The sequence below is a fragment of the Liolophura sinensis genome, chromosome 4 (genome assembly GCF_032854445.1).
Source record: "Liolophura sinensis isolate JHLJ2023 chromosome 4, CUHK_Ljap_v2, whole genome shotgun sequence".
Lineage (NCBI taxonomy): Eukaryota > Metazoa > Mollusca > Polyplacophora > Chitonida > Chitonidae > Liolophura > Liolophura sinensis.
The window spans coordinates 21,836,806-21,858,190 of record NC_088298.1 but is presented as its reverse complement, the minus strand read 5'-3'; the positions used below and the strand labels follow the sequence as shown (position 1 = coordinate 21,858,190).

Sequence of the window (21,385 nt, the reverse complement as noted above, 5' to 3'; positions counted from 1 at the left end):
AACACTGCCATTTCTACCATGTCCGCCTTCCACTGACTGTCTATACCCCAAACCACCATTCGGTTACGAGGGTAGCGCCAGCAAGGAGGACGGTGCATTGTGTACGTGTTCTGCCGGACCAGCCAAGCCGACACGTGGGCCTGTCTCACTTTGAGTCCATGTCGCCGGGCTGCCCTGAGCAAGGGCTGAAAGCCGCTGTAAGCCGATGGATTGTCGGGGTTGTAGTACAATGCATGGAGAGCGGAATCGACCTGGTCTAATTTTCTGCCCACGATCGTTCTCTGACCCCGCTTCTGTCCCCGCCGCTTTACGGCAAAAGGCTGCTGCTGCTGCGGTGGCTGGCGGCCGGTGCGAGGCATAGTCCGGCGTAGTCTATATCTGTGTATAGTGAGTGAACCTATCCCAGACAGCAGATATATATTATCCAGTGTACATCCAGTGTCAACAAAATTCGACTACGTAATCACCCATCGATGAGTCAGCACTCCCTCCAGCTCTGACTTCAGGGAAGCCTGTTTTCGGCTGCTCCAGACTGAATGTCACGGGCTCCGCCTTCACCTTGTCGTCATCATCACCGCCGCCCCCCCACTCACACCGCCGCTGGTGCCGGCTGTCTCTTCCTCCGCTGCCACCAGTAACATGTCGATGTCTGGGGTGGCTTCTACCAGGTTTCGCCAGTGGGTGAGGTAGTTGAGTGTTACACATTCGTTGGTCGGGTAGGGCGGACCGTCGGGTCAATATGCTCTCCATTTCTTCACGTAGACGAGCATGACACCGTCAGGGATGGTCAGAGTGGAGAGACACCAGCCGTCGGATAACGGCTCACACACCGTCAAGCCCGCCTCGGAGATATCCGCAGCCAGTGCCTTCAACCTAATCCAACCTTCCCCGTAGAGAACGACACGCTTGGGTGGGGCGTCAGGGTCTGTTGGACATTGTAGAATCTCAACCATCACCAAAGGTGAGGTTTGGTCACGACGATGGCAGGCACACCTTCTTCTCGGTAAGGTCTGTCAGCAGAGGGTTAGCAGAAGCAGATCGTTTCATACTCACAGCGTAGTGTCTCTCTCTGGGTGAACGTGGTCTGGCGTTGTCTAGGCAGGTAGGGTAGCCAGAGTAGCTTGCTCTCTTCACGCCTCACTATTTATCCCGTCAGCCCTGACGTCAACAAAATTCAGGCGCCAAAACCGCGCGGTCCCCCATTGGGCAGTTTTGACACGAAATGGAGCTGAAGGAGCTGCTCGACCCAACTTTACAACCCATCGTTTTTGCTCCCCTGTCGCTCATTGGTCCGTCACACCCCTCACTCGCTCATGGGTTGCACAGCACGGACGTCAATGAAATTCAACTCTGAGCGCGCCTTGCGCGTGACTGCACGCGCCTCGCTGGCGCTAAGTCCGCGTGGTCACCCATGGGTCAGTTTTGGCGCGAAATGGAGCTAAAGGAGCATCGCACGTTGGTCCGTTTGCGAGCCTCCCGCGTGACGTCACGCGCCTCGCTCAACGTGGACATGAACGAAATTCAGGCGCCAGAACCGAGCGGTAACCCGTTGGTCAGTTTTTGGTGCAAACGAAATGGAGCTCACCCACGGGTCAGTTTTGGCGCGAACGAAATAGAGCTTACCCATGGGTCAGTTTTGGCGCAAACGAAATGGAGCTCACCCATGGGTCAGTTTTGGCGCGAAATTGAGCTGCTCTCGTGCGTGACATCAGTTTAGTCTCGAACTGGAGCTCACACATGGGACTGTTTTGGCGCAACATGGAGCTGAAGGAGCTGCGCTTAATGGTGCGTTTTGGCGACATGGAACGTGCGACGTCACGTGCATGCGCTGACGTCACGCGCATGCGCCTAAGAGAGCGCGGAATCAACGACACACCTCCACCTCCCCAATCCCACCTCCCCAATTGGACACGTTTGCAACATTCTCTACTACTCCTGATATAGATATCTATTGTGCCTTAGGGAAAACCAGTACCATATTTTCGTTCCATATAGTAATAATGTCTGACGTTCCATGTCAAAACTCACATTTCTAAAAAGCGACGAAAAGTATAAGCACACAAAGGATTAAGAAAGTATGTTAAGTATGAAAATAGGATGGAATCATGCAAAGAGTGGTTTAAACCTCGGGAGCTCTGGTTTCCTCCACCCATCAAATACGTGGTATACGTTAAAAAGTTTTCAGCATGACATTAAACAACAGTCAAATAAATAACCATTTCAAAAACAAGCATTCAGGAAGTATTGCATTGGCAATACATGTCATCTATACCGGTTTGTGCCATCAGAATAATAGATGTCAAAGTTCAAAACAGGGAGAAAAAAAATCGCCATTCTCTATTTTTTTTAAAAAAAGGACGAAACGATCCGAAACTTGAACTTGTCTGTAACTCGTCAAACTCGAGGATTCAATTAAATGTCCCTCCTTACAACAAAAAAAATGTCCGAAAAATTGTCAATGTGCAAAAACGAGACACAAACGGCTTTAAGTTTCTGGAAAAGGACAGCATGGCCCAAAACTCGAATTTGATATGCATGTCGTTACGATGAAGCCATGTGGCACGCTTTAATTCTGTAAGATGAACCTTTTGAAAAAAAAAATGGTAAAGTGACACCTGCCTGACAGGAGGATAGATGAGGTGTAAGTCTATATAGTTACTTCCGGTACCGGTGAAAGGGCGTCGCTGGCGACAGAGTCATTCAAAATGGAAATTTCAAAGTCTGAACCTCGGCATATATACCGCACTATAAGACCTATATCTGTATAAAGCCGACCGAACAACCGTTAGCGCTCGTGTACGCGAAATAACCACGCGACTTATCTGAAATCGGTGCCATTTGCACTTAGTCGTAGTTTTGTTGATGGCGGCAGAAAACTTAAGACCGGATTCAAGTGAATTGAGTCACGTTGCAACCGTGTTTATGCCCCCACAGCTCTTCAGCTGGAAAGGATTTTACTATTAAAGTTTATGTCATGTGGTACTTCACCAAATGTCAGATGTAGAAAACCTTGATGGTGGCTGAGGAACCCGGACAAAGGAAAAGAAATAGTTCCCAATTGCCTCCAGTCGTTACATGTACTCAACTCAGCTCAACCCGCTTGTTGCGTCGGTCGGAAGCGCTCATATATCCGAAATAACGACGCCACTCAGCTAGGGTTGTATTCCATGCACAAGTCGTTACGTGTTCATGTATATATGCCGGTGATTTCAAGTCGCATGGCCATCAGCGAATGGAACGAACTCGGTTGAGTTGAGTCGCGTCTGCCTGTTATTCGGAGCTTTTCCAAGATTTGATTTGATTTATTGGATTGGTGTTTTACGCCGTACTCAAGAATATTTCACTTATACGACGGCGGCCAGCATTATGGTGGGAGGAAACCGGGCACAGCCCGGAGAAACCCACGGCCATCCGCAGGTTGCTGGCAGACCTTCCCATATACGGCCAGAGAGGCAGCCAGCATGAGTTGGACTTGAACTCACAGCGACCGCATTGGTGACAGGCTCCTGGGTCATTACGCTGTGCTAGCGCGCTAACCAGCTGAGCTACGGAGGCCCCTCCAAGATTTGAATATGCATCACTTGTGTCCCCTTCCTTAGCATCCATAAGCAGAATTGTTTTAGGTTTTAGTTAGAAAAATCTGGTAGATATACTCTAGATAAAGAGAATGCATTGTTAGAGCGTTGAGACGGATAGATTGTGTTTTCGGACATCACTTCCTGCCTCATCACTGTGACCCCAGTGACATCGGCATTGCTCAAGATTTCTGTACAAAATTTACTAGCAGTGGCAGTGATGTAAAGCGAAAGGTAGAGAGCGAAGCATGCGCTGTAAGGAGTAAGACTACATAGGCCTTGGTTATCAGTTTGTCCACGAATAGTCAATACAAAGGACTTGGTACGGTAAGGCGGGGAATCGGTTCCAGAGAGGTACGATAAGAAAGTGCAAATTTCAAAACCCCAGCACAATTCTGTACATTTAGGATTCAGAAGTATAAAACTTGGTCGAAGCACTCATGCAAGATATAATGTCATAATAGAGATGATTGCTTAGTAATAACCCTCCAAAAATGCACTTTCGATCAAAAACGCCAATTTTTCGTTCAAACGAGGCACTGTGTTTTAATTTACAGTATGAAGATCAACGTTAACCACAACAATATCTTTACTGAAACCTTCATGTGTGTATTTCTACTTACTGTCAAAGTTTCGTTTTGGTTAACGTTTGTCTTCATATGTAAAACATAAACTTTATAATGTGTTGAGTTTTGTCATATATTTTTAGCAAGTTTAAAATCTGTATTTCTGCCGCAGTCAATCAGGCATCCTCCACAGTACAGTAGACTAACAAAGTCGTTGTGTAGAGAAGGTTTTTATATTGGAAAGAGTTCGAATCTTTGCGGCGCTTTCTTTTTTTTCTTTGGAAACATACTTTTATGAGAGTAAAGATAAAGACCGTCTTAAATGAAATAAGTGTTATCATGAATTAGATTGGATAAGCTATGGTATTACGTAGCATTTGGCTACTATAGCGACATCATACATGAATCCTCGTTGAGAGCACATGTAGTCCATTAGCTATCATTAACATTAATATGTTATCCATAGACAAAGTACAAGGCTGAAAGATGCATTTGCTATATATTTGTTTAATTGATTGGTGCATAAATGATTTCTTCAGAAAGTTACATTTGTAATGCAGTAATTTTCATAACTCTACAGTGTCTAATGCAAAAACAAAAAAAAGATATTTCAGGCTGACTGGAACCAGCTACAGTTTTTCGATTTTATGACCTATACATTGCTTCAGTGCATGTTTGGCGCTTCATATGCCGTGTGCTTGACATATAACAGGAAAAGCAGAGTGAAACAGTGTCAGTAGCTTTCACTCACAGATATAGTCACATGTCCACCATTTCTTGCACTGGAACCGATTCCCCACATTACTATACCAGGTCCTTTATTTATTTATTTATTTATTTATTTATTTATTTATTTGATTGTTTTTTTATGCTGTATTCAAGAATATTTCACTTATTCGACGCCGGTCAGCATTATGGTGGGAGAAAACCGGGCACAACCCGGGGGAAACCCACGACCATCCGCAGGTTGCTAGCAGAGCTTCTCACGTACGGCCGGAGAGGAAGCCAGCATGAGCTGGACTTGAACTCACAGCTACCAATTATTGAGAAGCTCCTGAGTCAATGCGCCGTGCTGGAGTGCTACCCCTCGGTCATGGAGGCCCCAGTTAAAAGATAAGAAGGACCGTACAGCTTCTGCTCGAATTGCATGTATAATTTAGGCAGGAAAGTGTCTGGATTGTAATATATGACATCTACTGTGATCGATAAATTCACATTTTTTAAAAAGTTTTGTAACTTTTCCTTTCGTAGAAATTGGACACTGGCGGGTCTCCACGATATGGCTGCAATGTCCTGAGGTTGCGTCAAGTCTTGTATTCATTCATCTGATCAGGTATCGTCAGTGTGGCAAGCGTTTCCAAAACTGACGAGGGACCTCCGTGGCTCAGTTGGTTAGCTCTCTAGCGCGGCGTATTGACCTAGGAGCCTCCAATGCGGTCGCTGTGAGTTCAAGTCCAGCTCATACTGGCTTCCTCTCCGGTTGTAGGTGGCAAGGTCTGCTAGCAAGCTGCGGATGGCCGTGATTTTCCCCCGGGCTCTGCCCGTGTTTTTCCCACCATAATGCCACTGTCGTATACGTGAAATATTCTTGAATGAGGCGTAAAACACCAATCAGCCAAATAAATAGACATTAATAGACATGGGTTTGCAAGCAAAACCAACATCCATGAGCTCTCCAAAAGAATTACTTAGTAGCAGTAAAACCATATACCCTTTCTGACATATATATTACAAGGAACACTGCACTATATAATTTAATAAATTTGCCTTCCATTACTTTGCGCCGTTTCTTTATGGTATTGTTTACTCACAGGTGAAAACAACACGGTATTTTGAGTTATTGTAGAGCTTTGACCTCTCACAAATTGGAGTTGATATCACTGCAATAGCTTTGCCTAATTCGGCTTAAGCCGTGGTGCTATGGGTCGTGTAACTTGCTACTTTTTACAAGCGTTTACACAAACACTTAAAATGAATCCCAGAAGCAAATTGACAAGGCTGAAGTAAATAGACAAGGCACCGGATTTCACCGGTTGCGTTTGACCATTTGCCTGCGATAACTCACACTGCCGTCGTTGTTGCTCTGGTTTTAACCTCCTATAACTGTAGTATTATATTTATGGATATCGTTACATACATGCGAGTGTTTGTGACTTTTAAATGGTCTATATGTGAAATTCATAGCTTTGAAGTGAAGTCATACCTGTTCTGAGCGATTAATCAGCACAATCTTTAGTCAGGTGACTAGAGAATTGGAGGTGAAAACAAACCGAATTTAACCCAGGGAGAGATAGGCCTTGAATAAGATTTTAACATGAATAATGAGAAACATAGCTTTTAGGTAAGAATTTTTGTCTGGTAAAGTAATCAGAATGTGCTTTGCCTTCAAATATTCACTGGGAGGAACCCGGATGCTCAACGCTATGAATACGGGAAATAGTTTATGGTTTTCAAGTGAGATTTTCTTGGTTTCCATAAAACCCTGCTTGCGATCTTCCCAAGTTTTAGATCTGCAGCGAGGTTATCTTGATCGGCATGTGTGTATGTGGCCCAGTTTGTTGGGGAATTCATATCATTCCTTTTATTTATTTACTTATTTATTTGATTTGTGTTTTACGCCGTACGCAAGAAAAGGCCGGGGAGAACATTGTTCCTTTCCGTTTGCAAAGCTTTAATATTATATTTGGGTTGAGTGATCTTGAATTTTGATAAAGTTTACTTTGTAACTTTGGTTTAAATGTTGGTGTGAGTGTTTTCGGATTTTGATAGTTTAATTTGTAACTTTGCTTTGGTTTTAATGTTGGGGTTGAGTTTTTTCGAATTTTGATAGTTTACTTTGTAACTTTGCTTTGGTTTTAATGTTGGGGTTGAGTGTTTTCGAATTTGATAGTTTACTCTAACTTCGCTTTGTACACTGGACAAGGCATTCTTATGGATGTACAACTTCTTGGTTTATTTAACACAACGTTTCGATGCAGATACTAGCATCGTTATCAAGTGAATGACATCAAAATTACTACTGCGCTTATATATAGCAAGAGATGCATATGTCAACAGATAAAACAAAAAGAGGGTAAACAGTCCTCAGGGGATTAAGGTGTCCTGGGGTGGGTGTTGGCGTACTGACTAGGCTCGGTGGGGTTCCTGAGCGGTTTGGAGGATTAGCAGATCATAAGCTGAGGGGAGGTAGATGCCGTGATCTCTGTTCAGGCTGGGCTTTAATCTCTTAATCTGGATGGCTTCTTGTAGTTTTCGTTTCTTCCAATGGGGCTGATTCATGTTCAGTGTCCTGACTGTATTCCAGTTGATGTTGTGGGATGGGTTTTCATGGATGTGGTCAGATATGGCAGATTTGGAGTCAAGTTTCTGTACTGATGATTGGTGTTCTTTAATTCTGGTTTGAAGCGGTCTGCCTGTTTCACCTATGTAGGAGTTGTTGCAACTGCATTTTAATTGGTAGACAACTCCTTTGGGTGGCTGGGGTTTGGTTGGTGTCCACCCCAGCCACCCAAAGGAGTTGTCTACCAATTAAAATGCAGAGTGTTTCCGAATTTTGATAGAGTTTACTTTGTAACTTCGCTTTGGTTTTAACGTTGGTGTAGTGTGTTTCCGAATGTTGACAGAGTTTACTTTGTAACTTCGCTTTGGTTTTAACGTTGGTGTAGAGTGTTTCCGAATTTTGACAGAGTTTACTTTGTAACTTCGCTTCGGTTTTAACGTTGGTGTAGAGTGTTTCCGAATTTTGACAGAGTTTACTTTGTAACTTCAGTTTGATTTTAACGTTGGTGTAGATTGTTTCCGAATTTTGACAGAGTTTACTTTGTAACTTCAGTTTGGTTTTAACGTTGGTGTAGAGTGTTTCTGACTTCAGTTTGGTTTTAACGTTGGTGTAGAGTGTTTCTGAATTTTGACAGAGTTTACTTTGTAACTTCAGTTTGGTTTTAACGTTGGTATCTACATGTACATTGATTCAACGGTGGGTTTGTCATTTTCATCCATGCATCCATGCATATTACCGATGAGATGAGATATAAAATGTAATTAATATTATCAGTGTTGTCCTTTAATCCTACTTTTTTAATATCATACATTAAATCATATCACAAATACAATCGTGTTATAGGATTATAGCTCATTGTAGGAAGTATCTGACCTTGCCTCGGGTACACTGACCTGTACGCACAGTATAGCCAGGAGCCCATGCCACCTTACCAACTGCCAAGACCATAAATCCGCTGTGATCCCCGTCCTGCATTATACATAAATCCATCATAGTGATCTATAATTCGAATGTCACATGGCCATGACTCCACGGGCTTTATAGCTGGTCTTTTGGTAAGCTCCAGAGGGTAGCTGTCAAATATAACAAGCTGTTCTATTCCCCTGTCTAATGCAGCAGCTGTTTGTCACTGCTTGGTTTCACGCAAGTACCTCGTTAGAGTTTTATTTATAACGGTACATTAATACCAGTGTGATGTATGCATGGCATTATAAAGACTGAATTTCTTTACTTATATGACTGTTGTTCAACGCCATATTCAAGAATATCTCACTGGTGGTCTTCAAGATTATAGGGAGGTAGAAAAAGGGGTTAAACCACCGACATCTCGCAAGTTGTCGAGGAACATTCCAAAAAATCAATCTGTTACTTTACAGCAGAAAATCTGTGGCCTGAGTGCTGCAAGAATGTATTCTGTTATTGCAGCAAATCATTCTGTTCAAAATAACATACGTAGTCTATTAATTCAACATAGTGATTCTATTTGACTAACGAGATATTATGTTGAATATGACGCAATACTGTGTTAGAATAACAGAGTACATATAGGCCTATAGCATCACTCAGACAACAGACTTTCTGTTCAGTTTAACACATTAATTTTTTGAGTGGACATTTGGCAAGCTGCTGAATAACCCTCCCACTTTTGACCCATGGGTACATGTATTCACAACAACATTGGTGGAAGACAAAAGTGGCCTTCAGCGAACGACCACATGCGCTAACAATCACAGGGGCGCCATTGTTCGCTTGTTGTCACCATGGCCCCACGAGCGGTGTAAGCGAAATGGGTACGTAACAGAACATAGAATCGTCATGTTGACGGCAAGAAATATAAAGCTGCCAGGTGTGAAACGCCACAAAATACATGGTATGTACAAAGCTTATAAGGCATGTGCCCTGAAATATCCAAAAGTACACCATGTGTATAGTAGGCCCATAAGGCTCCTACCCTAAAACACCCAAAAGTACACCATGTGTATAATAGGCCTATAAGGCTCCTACCCTAAAACACCCAAAAGTGCACCATGTGTGTAATAGGCCTATAAGGCTCCTACCCTAAAACACCCAAAAGTACACCATGTGTATAATAGGCCTATAAGGCTCCTACCCTAAAACACTCAAAAGTACACCATGTGTATAATAGGCCTATAAGGCTCCTACCCTAAAACACCCAAAAGTACACCATGTGTGTAATAGGCCTATAAGGCTCCTACCCTAAAACACCCAAAAGTACACCATGTGTATAATAGGCCTATAAGGCTCCTACCCTAAAACATCCAAAAGTGCACCATGTGTATAGTAGGCCTATAAGGCTCCTACCCTAAAACACCCAAAAGTACACCATGTGTATAATAGGCCTATAAGGCTCCTACCCTAAAACACCCAAAAGTACACCATGTGTATAGTAGGCCTATAAGGCTCCTACCCTAAAACACCCAAAAGTACACCATGTGTATAGTAGGCCTATAAGGCTCCTACCCTAAAGCACCCAAAAGTGCACCATGTGTATAATAGGCCTATAAGGTTCCTACCCTAAAACACCCAAAAGTACACCATGTGTATAATAGGCCTATAAGGCTCCTACCCTAAAGCACCCAAAAGTGCACCATGTGTATAATAGGCCTATAAGGTTCCTACCCTAAAACACCCAAAAGTACACCATGTGTATAATAGGCCTATAAGGCTCCTACCCTAAAACATCCAAAAGTGCACCATGTGTATAGTAGGCCTATAAGGCTCCTACCCTAAAACACCCAAAAGTACACCATGTGTATAGTAGGCCTATAAGGCTTCTACCCTAAAACACCCAAAAGTGCACCATGTGTATAGTAGGCCTATAAGGCTCCTACCCTAAAACACCCAAAAGTGCACCATGTGTATAATAGGCCTATACGGCTTCTACCCTAAAACACCCAAAAGTACACCATGTGTATAGTAGGCCTATAAGGCTTCTACCCTAAAACACCCAAAAGTGCACCATGTGTACAATAGGCCTATAAGGCTCCTAACCTTAAACACCCAAAAGTGCACCATGTGTATAATAGGCCTATAAGGCTCCTACCCTAAAACACCCAAAAGTGCACCATGTGTGTAACTGGCCTATAAGGCTCCTACCCTAAAACACCCAAAAGTACACCATGTGTATAGTAGGCCTATAAGGCTCCTACCCTAAAACACCCAAAAGTACACCATGTGTATAGTAGGCCTATAAGGCTCCTACCCTAAAACACCCAAAAGTGCACCATGTATATAATAGGCCTATAAGGCTTCTACCCTAAAACACCCAAAAGTGCACCATGTGTGTAATAGGCCTATAAGGCTCCTACCCTAAAACACCCAAAAGTACACCATGTGTATAGTAGGCCTATAAGGCTCCTACCCTAAAACACCCAAAAGTGCACCATGTGTATAGTAGGCCTATAAGGCTCCTACCCTAAAACACCCAAAAGTGCACCATGTGTGTAATAGGCCTATAAGGCTCCTACCCTAAAACACCCAAAAGTACACCATGTGTATAATAGGCCTATAAGGCTCCTACCCTAAAACACCCAAAAGTGCACCATGTGTATAATAGGCCTATAAGGCTCCTACCCTAAAACACCCAAAAGTACACCATGTGTGTAATAGGCCTATAAGGCTCCTACCCTAAAACACCCAAAAGTGCACCATGTATATAATAGGCCTATAAGGCTCCTACCCTAAAACACCCCAAACACATCATAGTAGGCATATAAGGCCTATACCCTGAAATATCCCTTGGTCCACGATTAATTGGTGTAAGCATTAATCGAGGTAAGCATGTATACCAACCCCCTCCCACCTTGCTTAATCCTTAGAATTTTGCTTCGAAACAACTGTGTGTGTTATATTCTTGTCCGAATTTACTACTGACTCCTTTGTATATTAGTCAACTAGGTAATCCCATGTTATAAAATGATATAGAAACCTAGATTTTTTTGATTTTTTTTCACTGTCTTAATTACTTGGGTATAACTATATTTCGCTACTACCTGACCTGATGGTCAGGTTTATGTTGATAAAACCGAGGTTCCCGGAGAAACCCACCTTATCTCGACCCACACGGGTGACAAACCTACTGAAAGAGACGCGGCCGAACCTGCAAAGAGAGCTTGTTTCGAACCTGTGAGCTCTTGGATCAAAACGCTTCGGCGAAGACCCCGATTCGCATTGAAGGGGAGCTGTATATATATATATATATATATGATAAGTCGGATTCCGCGTCGGCACCTCAAAGTTACCAAGGCAACTTCGGTTGAAAGATCATTTGCTTGTTTTTAGGTGGAGTGGGTGGGTGGGTATGTGTTAGGGAGGGGGATCAATTTAGAGTTTAAATAATTAATAAGCACACCCATTCTTTTTAAGGGTCATTTTCATATCAACGTAGAATATACGGTTTATTATTTTATACATTGCGCTTATATATTTTTTTATTTACCGCGTGCAGTATGGACTATGAATCTCATAATCCCAGACATAGGTTCACGGGCATCAGTTTGTGGACCGATATTAAAATTGTTTTTGAATACATGTTACATTTGTATAGCACATTTAATAATAATTTTGTTATCAATACGGTAAGAGATGCCTTTGCTTAAGTTGTACCAACAGAGTGTATGTACACTACATCAGGCATGTTGAAACCAGCGTGCAGACGTCATCATATCACGTGACTCAATTAGCATGCCAACCTGATCATGTGACACTTTTGTACTGAAAAAAGGACGAGGAACCGCGGGAAGTTTGACATGGAGGTTGTCAAGCTCCTGAACATTTTGGCTGTGATCCGTGACGGTGTTGTGTCATTCTAGGAACAGAATTTAAGCATATGGTAACACAGTGAGTGGAAAGGAGGTGAGTGTGAACACGGCGTGTGGATAATTAATATTTCAGGTGGCTCTGGTGTAGTTTCACTTTCGCTATTAGCTAGGCATTTAGGCCTCCATTCTGGTGATAGTCCTATTTTATTCATCAGCTCTTCGTGTAATATTTTAGCTGACTGAAGATAGTACATTTACGGGCTACCGTCAGCAGAACAAACCCATTGCAGTCAACAAGAAGGCCTGCGTTCAAATCGATTAGGGCCTCCGTGGCACAGTTGGTTATCGCGCTAGCGCATCGTAATGACCTAGGAGCCTCTCACCAATGGGGTCGCTGTGAGTTCAAGCCTAGCTCATGCTGGCTTCCTCTCCGGCTGTACGTGGGAAAGTCTGACAGGAACCTGCGGATGGTCGTAGGTTTCCCCCGTGCTCTGCCCGGTTTCCTCCTACCATAATGCTGGCCGCTGTCGTATAAGTGAAATATTCTTGAGTACGGCGTTAAATACCAATCCAATAAATAAAGAAATAAAATAAAATTGAAATTTATTATTTAATCAAGAAGATAGAATAGAAGGAGGCATTACTCGGCCTATTCACGGATGGCTGACCCGCCAACTGCATGCAGGTCGTTTGAGTTATGAAATGGTTTCATGCAGTCTTGTCCCACTTTGATGTCCATATGACCGTCAGCTAGACTCACCCAACTCAGGTTGTTACAGTGATCTGAAAAAGACAGTGTTGTAAAACGATTTTTCATCATTTGAAACACTTTCTCCGATCAGTTGTGAAAAATAAACTTTGGTGTGAACGTAGATAACATATCAAATAATTGACTGCTGATGTGAATTGGATGCCGGAAGCATATTTTCAGAGAAAATCAGTGTTAAATAAAATCAAAAAAGGCCTATTTGATTAAGATTAGAAAAACTGAGGAAATCAGACTGTTGCCTGTCTTCGACGGAGTACTGATATACTTTCACATCAGCTTTCATGAAACACGATTATGCCAACAAAAAGAGCTAAATGAAAAGTGTATACATATCATGTTATTTGTGAGTCAGAAGCGCGATTTCTGAGTTGTGGAAGTAACGCAAGCCCTATTTCTGCAGTATTTTTCTCAGAGCGTATGGGCACAAGAGCTCGGAGGCTATCCGGCATGAATACACAGAGCAATTAAGCCTAGAGGCCTACGCATTGTGTGATGCCGTTCATATATAGTAAGGAAGCGGTCTAACAAAAGTCACAACATTGCTTTAAGGAAACTCCTCCTGGCATGCAGTCGTGTTTAAAAACCTCCACACTTGTTATTGCCGACGGTTAAACTGACATGTAACTGTCGATAATAGAGGAAACGCAGTTGTTGCATGCTTGGGTGGAATGGCATATCCTCCTCAGGCCCTTCGTCCACATATGTGGACATACAATATTTGGTTCCCTAAATTTTTATGGTTTATCATTTCTGTGCTTGAAACCCAATGGCCATTTCTGTGGACAAACAACCTAGGTCAACCAAGTGCACAGGACCATCCTTCGGAACTCTTCTGTGTGGAGGAGAGAAAATAAAATGGCGGATTCCAGAGGAAGTGGTGACACACAAACTGCAAAAAGTAAGCCAAGATTTACCACACCCTTTGATTTTTTTAAAGATGAGTGATAATGCCTTTTGATTTGTTATGTAGCACAGTTTAATTGTACATAGTTATTTTGAATGAAGGAATTTTTATTAGCCGTTTCGAGCAAGGCCAAGAAAGTGTCCACCTCTGTGGACATTGGGTTCCAATAAAGTATATTTTAGTCCACATCTGGGGACATTGGGATTCAATTCATACTTATGCTACATTGAAAAGCGAATGACTGAGCTATACTCGTGCTTTAATAATACATTGATTTCTCTGATTTTTAGATGCACGTCAGCGCATGACTACAGAAGAGGTCTTAGGCCTTCTCGATAACTCAGATATTGACTTATCAGATGGAGAAGTTGATGATGAAATGTATGAGGATACAGATGGGGATCCAGATTTTGAGGCAAATGAGGACGACCTTGCAGCTGAGAGCAGTTCTGAATCGGACGAAAGCCTGGCAATGGATGATGGGGAGGCAGAGCCAGTTCCCTCTACTAGTAGAGGACCGCCGACTAGAGGTCGCCCACGAAGCAGACGTGGAGTTGGCGGACGCGGTAGAAGTAATGCTCCGGCACGTAACACTGGATTAAAATGGACAAATGATAAATTTCAACCTCAGAAAGTCACACAAGATGCACAAAGTGACCAGCAGTCCGGTACAGATCGACGGGACGATTGGGCCCCTAAAGACTACTTTGTTCAGTACATAGACAATGAACTGTATGAAATGATGGCAGAAGCAACTAATCAAACAGCAGTTTTGAACACGGGAAGGTCTTTAGACGTGACTGCTGAGGAGATGGCGAAATTTTTCGGCATTAATATTATGATGGGGTGCTTGAAGTATCCTCGAATTCGAATGTATTGGGCCACCAGCACAGGCGTACTGGCAATTAAACAGGCGATGAGCAGAAATCGCTTTTTCAAAATACGCTCTAATCTGAAGGTAGTTGTAGACATCAATGTTGCAGAAAACGAGAAACAGCGTGACAAATTATGGAAAGTTCGTCCATTTCTGGATAAAATCAAACAAACTTGCCAAACACTCCCCAGGCCTCAGAATGTGTGTGTCGATGAACAGATGATACCATTCACTGGCCATGTAGGCATAAGGCAGCACATTCGTGGGAAACCATATCCAACTGGCTTGAAAAATTTTGTTCTGGCAGCACCATCCGGGATGGTGTTGGACTTCGAAATATTTCAGGGAAAAAGGTTTTTTCCCGACGCTGACACATCCACTTTATCACTGGGAGGGCTTGCAGTCCTTAGACTGACACAAACCATCAACCCCAATACATCAGTCTTTGTTGACAGATATTTCACCAGCATGCCACTTTTGGATTGTTTACTGGACAAGGGAATAACTGTTACTGGGACAATTACGAAAAACCTGGTACCACGTAATGCCAAAAATTGCCTGAAAAATGACACTGATCTGAAACGACAAGGCAGAGGGTCAATTAATGAAATTGTTCGGGAGGACAACAAAGCATGCATTATTCAGTGGTACGATAATAAAACTGTGCTATGTATGTCCAGTGAATTTGGCGCTGATCCAACCAACACTTGTAGAAGGTGGTCCAAGGATGATAAAGCATACATCAATGTACCACGACCGTCAATTATAAAGGAATATAACGACAAAATGGGTGGCGTCGATCTCAGTGACCGGATGATCTCGTATTATCGCATCAATGCTCGCACCAAGAAATGGACTGTGGGAACTGTGTTGCACATGACTGACATGTCATTGGTAAATGCTTGGCTTCAAGAGCGAGAGGATCTTCTGGAAAAAGGCACCACAACTAAGCATCTCAGGGAGTTCTTAGACTTCCGCCTTGCTGTCAGTGAACATTTACTGTATCCCCAGGGAAATACAAATGCTGATCCGGAAGATAGACCTCCCCGAAAGCGGATTGCCCTGCCACCAGAGGCTGCACGCAAATCTCAAGCGCTTCACATGCCAAGGTTCATTGACTTAAAGAATGCGGCGAGATGTCGCAATCCTGAATGCAAGCGTGGTAAAAGCCGTATAATGTGCACATCGTGTCAAGTTTTCCTTTGCATTCAAGGCTGCTTTGAAAACTTCCACAAATAGTTCACAGGACTAGTAATGTCTAAATCGGGCTTCTGGGCGTTCCGTATGAAAACAAAACCGGTTACTAATAACAGATAGTTCGTTTCATGTGACACTTTCAAAGAGTTTGTTTCAGTTTAAATACTTTTGAAAAAATCCAGATGCATATTCTTACAAGAGTACTGAGCAAATACTGTCAAAGTTGTCTAAGTTACATGACCATTAAAAGCTTTTAAGCGTAAAATGTGTTTGCTTTAGTTCTTTAGTTGATGTCCACGTACGTGGACATTGAATTCCATTATAAAAGGCTGGAACCCAATGTCCACAAATGAGGACATGTTAAGAGAAGTAAGTTGGAGGTGGAGTTGTTTAAACAGACACCATGTTTGCGCAAAATAGTCTAAAAGAAGTGTTCATAGCAGGTAGCATGCGAATTTTCCAGAAAAACATGTCCTGGGTCTGAGGAGGATATACACATAGACTTTCAGATCTGTTGCAGGGGCTGCATGGGTGGGGCGGGTGACTTTAATAAATATTCTCCTAACGGAAAGAACTAAAAATATTTGCGACTGTCTGGACTTACCCCGCTTCTGGCAGTACCCCGGGGTGATTTCCCCTAGGCCTAATAAGACATAAGGGTTAACAAACACCTAATATACGTATTTATTATAGACTTCAACAGTTTAACCCCTCTACGGGAACCTATTTTCGCATAGAATATGTAGAACAGCAAATTATTTGCTGTCATTTTCCTGTGGACAAATGACACTATGACCTCCTTATACAAATGCCAATGAAAACGCGAAGCATTAAGTCCGAATGTTTTTTTAGGAAGAGCCTGGCTGATGGAGACCCTTGAGAATAGATGTTCACGCAGGAAAACTGTCTGAGTGCTGTCATATTTGTGGTGAAAGGGATGCTACGCTAAAAAAATCCAGCCAATAAGCAGAATATCAGCGTGACTTTCTGAATTTCTTACAACTAGACATTCATAATGATGTTATCGGAGCCCACCTAACTTCCATCTGCGTTGGATGTACATTTATCTCAGTGTTTAATAAAAAAATGGATCACAATAAACAAAATAATGTCCAGTACCTCAAGTTTGTTCCAAACCAAACTAGATAAACCTGTAGGACTGCATCGATTACGGACAAACATGTAATTATAAGATTTAGGCCCTACGGAATCGCATAAAATAAGCTGATAAATCCGTTAAATTCTGTATGGACCCCATAATTCCATCACAGAAACTTCAATATTTCGCATGAACGTGTATTTTCTGCCTTGTTCGTGTGATTCCAAGATCAACACGCCAGCCAGTCCTGTTGGCTTATTGGCCAATATACAAAGGCTTCAGTGTTTACAACATTTATTTGTTTTAGTTTCAACCTAAAACCACAAACAGTAGTACACAAACTTACAGGAGTTGTTGGCAAATATCCGCAAGCGTGATGTAAGTCTTTATCAAAACACATGTGGTGTGAAAGCCTCACCAGAGGGCTGACTCCTAGGCCATCAGCATGTTGCTGTCAGACCTTCCCACATATGGACTTGTGGTCTAATATTCCCTGCCAGGCACCATCAGAGAGCATAGTGTCCCACAGGTTTGTGCCCCTGTTTGGTATACTGAAGATTATGTTTTATAATTTTCAGTTTAGTTACTTCATTCTTGATTTATTTTGAAGATTTCTTCAATTGCAAACTGGCTCCTAGTTGATAGACCATGCTGTGATAATGATATTTTGTAAGAAATGGTAGAAATTTAATGTAAAGCTTGTATCAGAAGAGCAACAGAAACGATGGGTTAAATTTGAAGATCTCATTAATTCATTAATTTATGGAGAAATTCTAGCTATTTTTATTGTCATTATTTGTTTCTCATACATATTAAGACACACCCATGGCATGCAGTTTACTGAGCGTCACTCAGTTAGCTCACCTGTTGAGATGAAGATTGTTGCATACCATACCTTTGTCTCTGCAGATGATACAGAAAGGGAAGATACCTGAGCAAAAGCTGGAGACGCATTCAAGAACCCTTCAGAAAAAACTGTGGAAATGTGGACGAAATAGAAATAGTAGACGGACAAATCTTTCTCAGCCACCCAGGCTGGCGATGAAAGAAAGTGAGGCAAACCTTGGAGGAGGATGCTGGATTGAATTTGCATGTTTAAAATGAAACTGGAAACTTTCACAGAAGCTGGAAAAATCCTGAAGGAACCTTAGAAGACCTCCCAGGTACGTTTTTAAAGCTTTGCAAACCTGTTCAGACACTGTTGGAGGATGTTGTGGAAAGCATGGACATTTTTAATAGAAGGAAACTGAACAAAACTTTGGAGTATTTAATAGAGAAAGCTGATGGGCAAACCAGGTAGGCAGTATTTTTTTAACCAAGGAAGATATAAGAAATTAATTCACTCTTAAATGAAGTCTCATGTGTATTTCAAATTACACACATAACTTTAAATAATAGGGTGGTAGCCCATGTCTGCAGTAAAATATATTTGAGTTTAGTATTGTCCCAATGGAACAAAAGAAGCAACGTTTATCTGTTCAAAGCAGTATGGATCTCATGAAGTAATACAAAAATAAATACTGATATACTCCTGCTGTCTCTAGTCGCTATACATCGCTGCCACGACTAGCAAATTTTGTACAGAAATCTTGCACAACGCCAAGGTCACGGTGATGAGAGAGGAAGTGATGTCAGGAAACTTAAAAACTCTGTCTGAGTATTTGTAATATTACTTTTTACACTAGCATTCCCTTTATTTAATGTATGCAAAACACGTTTCTAGCCAACATCTGAAACAAGTTCAGTAATGAATGCTGATTAAATAGTTCTACAGGATGATGAAGCTATTAGCCTGCCCAAGCCTACATGCATGCTAAAGGCTCCAAAGATCAAACTTTTCTTGTCATATGCTAGTGGTGGCAGTGATGTAAAGTGAAGATAGACATGCACTGTAATCAGTATGACAGAACATGGAATGTTAATCCATCATTTTCATGGCTGGTTTTTAATGGTTAAATGTGTTAAAGGTCAGTGGTTTTGTTAAAGATTGAGCTAGCCTGTTTTAATGCTGTTTAATGCATGTCGTCAATCTTTCACTTACTATGGTAGACAGGTTTGGTGAGTCAAGGATAGCGGAGTACCTGGGGATTCTTCACTGACCGTACTTACACACTTATAACTCCATATTGATAGATTAAGACAATTGGTTTCCAACAGATGTTAGAATTTTTAATTGACCACATCAGCATCATTGACAAGGGATGTCTACAAATTCCCTGTCCAGGCTTGGCTTTGAACCCACAGCCGTCACAGTGACAAAGTGGAATGTTGCGACTTAATTTGACCAGAGGGAGACACAATGTGACAAGAAGCAAACTGAGCAACAAAATGCTTAACTCTCCTACTTCAGAAGTTAATGAAAAGTTCATTAATTGACAGTGAACCTGGGGGTTAGTCAGAAATGTGAAAATGTGTCCAATTTAAACATCTCTTTTTGAGGCCATTTTGTTACAACAGCTAGGGTTTCAAGATTTCATTTTCCCATGTTAAAAATGCTGAAAACAGGGTGTCCAAATAGCACCAGTTTTTTGTTTCAGGGAGCTGGCTAGCCCCATGCTGTGAACTGTTGTTAAATTGTTAGGAAAATATGTTTTATGCTACATTTTGAAGACAGCCGATTTTCTATGGACTTTGAATTGAGATAGACTTTTTTAAACAAATGAAGTATATCTGACTTCGTGCAAGTTGTGTGTTTGGTTCTAACATTAATATTGACTATGTTAATGGCAGCCAAAGTTTGAAAACGATGGTTTAGTCACCAAAGCTAAGTATTGTCTGACTAGAGGCACACATTGAGAGAAAACGGATTGGCATTCATTTCATGTAGGGCAAATTAAAAAAAAAATCCACCCATCTGAAAAATGCATAAGAAAAGGTTTTCTCAGGAATTTTTTTTTTTCACATCCTTCTGTTTTTCACAGTTCGTCTGCCATTTCCTTTCTGTTTGTTTTTAAGGTGAAAAATGCCCATAGCTGCAGTCATTAATAAAATACCCTGAAGGGTTGGAAATCTGTTCAGGCCATGAAGAGTCAGTGTGATGAAAGGGGTATTTCTAGATAATGGGGAACTTGCAAAACTCTTTCCTGCCTGGGTCCAAGTGCTCTAGCCTGGGTCCAAGTGCTCTAAAGCTATTACTCTTATTTTTCTTCTCTTTATTACATCACAGTTACCAGTGTAACTTCCGAAAAAGTCTGCTCCTAAAATAGCTGGGCTGTACACATGCACTGCGGTGACACAGAACAAAAGCATTGTGTTCTTATTCTAAGACAATTTGGACCCTTGTGTGTAGATATAGTTCTTGAGTCTCTCATTGTTTGTTGATAAATGCATGTAGACATTGTTTCTAGTAACTGAATTAATTTGATTTCTTTTATTTGATTGGTTTGATTTGATTTGATTAGTGTTTTACGCCGTACTCAAGAATATTTCACTTATACGACGGAGGCCAGCATTATGGTGGGAGGAAACAGGGCAGAGCCTGGCGGACATGCCCATGTACGACTAGAGAGGAAGTCAGCATGAGCTGACTTGAACTCAAAGCGACCGCATTGGTGATAGCTCCTGGGTCATTACGCTGCACTAGCGCGCTAACCAACTAACACCGAGGCTCCTATTTGATTGGTGTTTTACCCCCATACCCAAGAATATTTCACTTAAATACAGAGGTGGCCAACATTACGGTGGGGACCAGGCTCTCTGCCCGTGGGGAATCCCACGACCATCTGCAGGTTGAATTGAATTATACGTTGACAAGTAGGAGACCACTTCGAGTCTGCACTGCATGTTTATATCTATTGGCCTGACCAAAATTTCCCTGGCCTAGCTTTGATCAGCGGACCAGTGTTAAATTGGAGCCCTGTCCAGCTGATGAAGCTAATTGACACGGGTAATGGACCTATTTAAGTGTGATGTTTGGTATATTCATGGGTAAAAGTTGGTAGATTGTGTGTGATAGAATTGTGGTTAAAGTGTTCAAGGTCGTATGTGCAAGTCCAAGAAAGGATTTGATATTTTTAAAGGCAAAGAAGACACTAATGTGAAGTATATGTCAGGTGAAAGACCATTAAACACTGTCCACAAAAATAGTTAGATTTATTTCTTTTAAAATTTTTTCAACTGAATTTTGAAATTTGAAACTTTATATCTATGATAGGTTGTTCTGAACATATTGGGATAGGTTTTTGCCACTGAACACATATAGACTTGCTAGATTTCATAATTCTAAATGCATATTCATATGTACATGCAGATCCATGAATTATGCATTTGCCTAACGAACGTTGAAATGTACTGATTCAAGGGAAAAGTATGGCTGTGTTGCCACTGATGTCAGATTCTGG

The 21,385-nt window shown here is 41.9% G+C and overlaps 1 protein-coding gene across 1 annotated transcript in view; it reads left to right on the top strand.

Moving 5' to 3' along the window:
• The first annotated feature begins 1,432 nt into the window (after positions 1-1,432).
• The window catches only part of LOC135464520 (piggyBac transposable element-derived protein 3-like), a 46,458-nt gene continuing 26,505 nt past the window's right edge, over positions 1,433-21,385 (top strand). Inside the window, exons 1-2 of the mRNA XM_064741945.1 lie at positions 1,433-1,667; positions 14,166-15,911. Of these exons, the coding sequence (XP_064598015.1) occupies positions 1,433-1,667; positions 14,166-15,911 (1,981 nt within the window). The remainder of the gene's footprint in view (positions 1,668-14,165; positions 15,912-21,385) is intronic.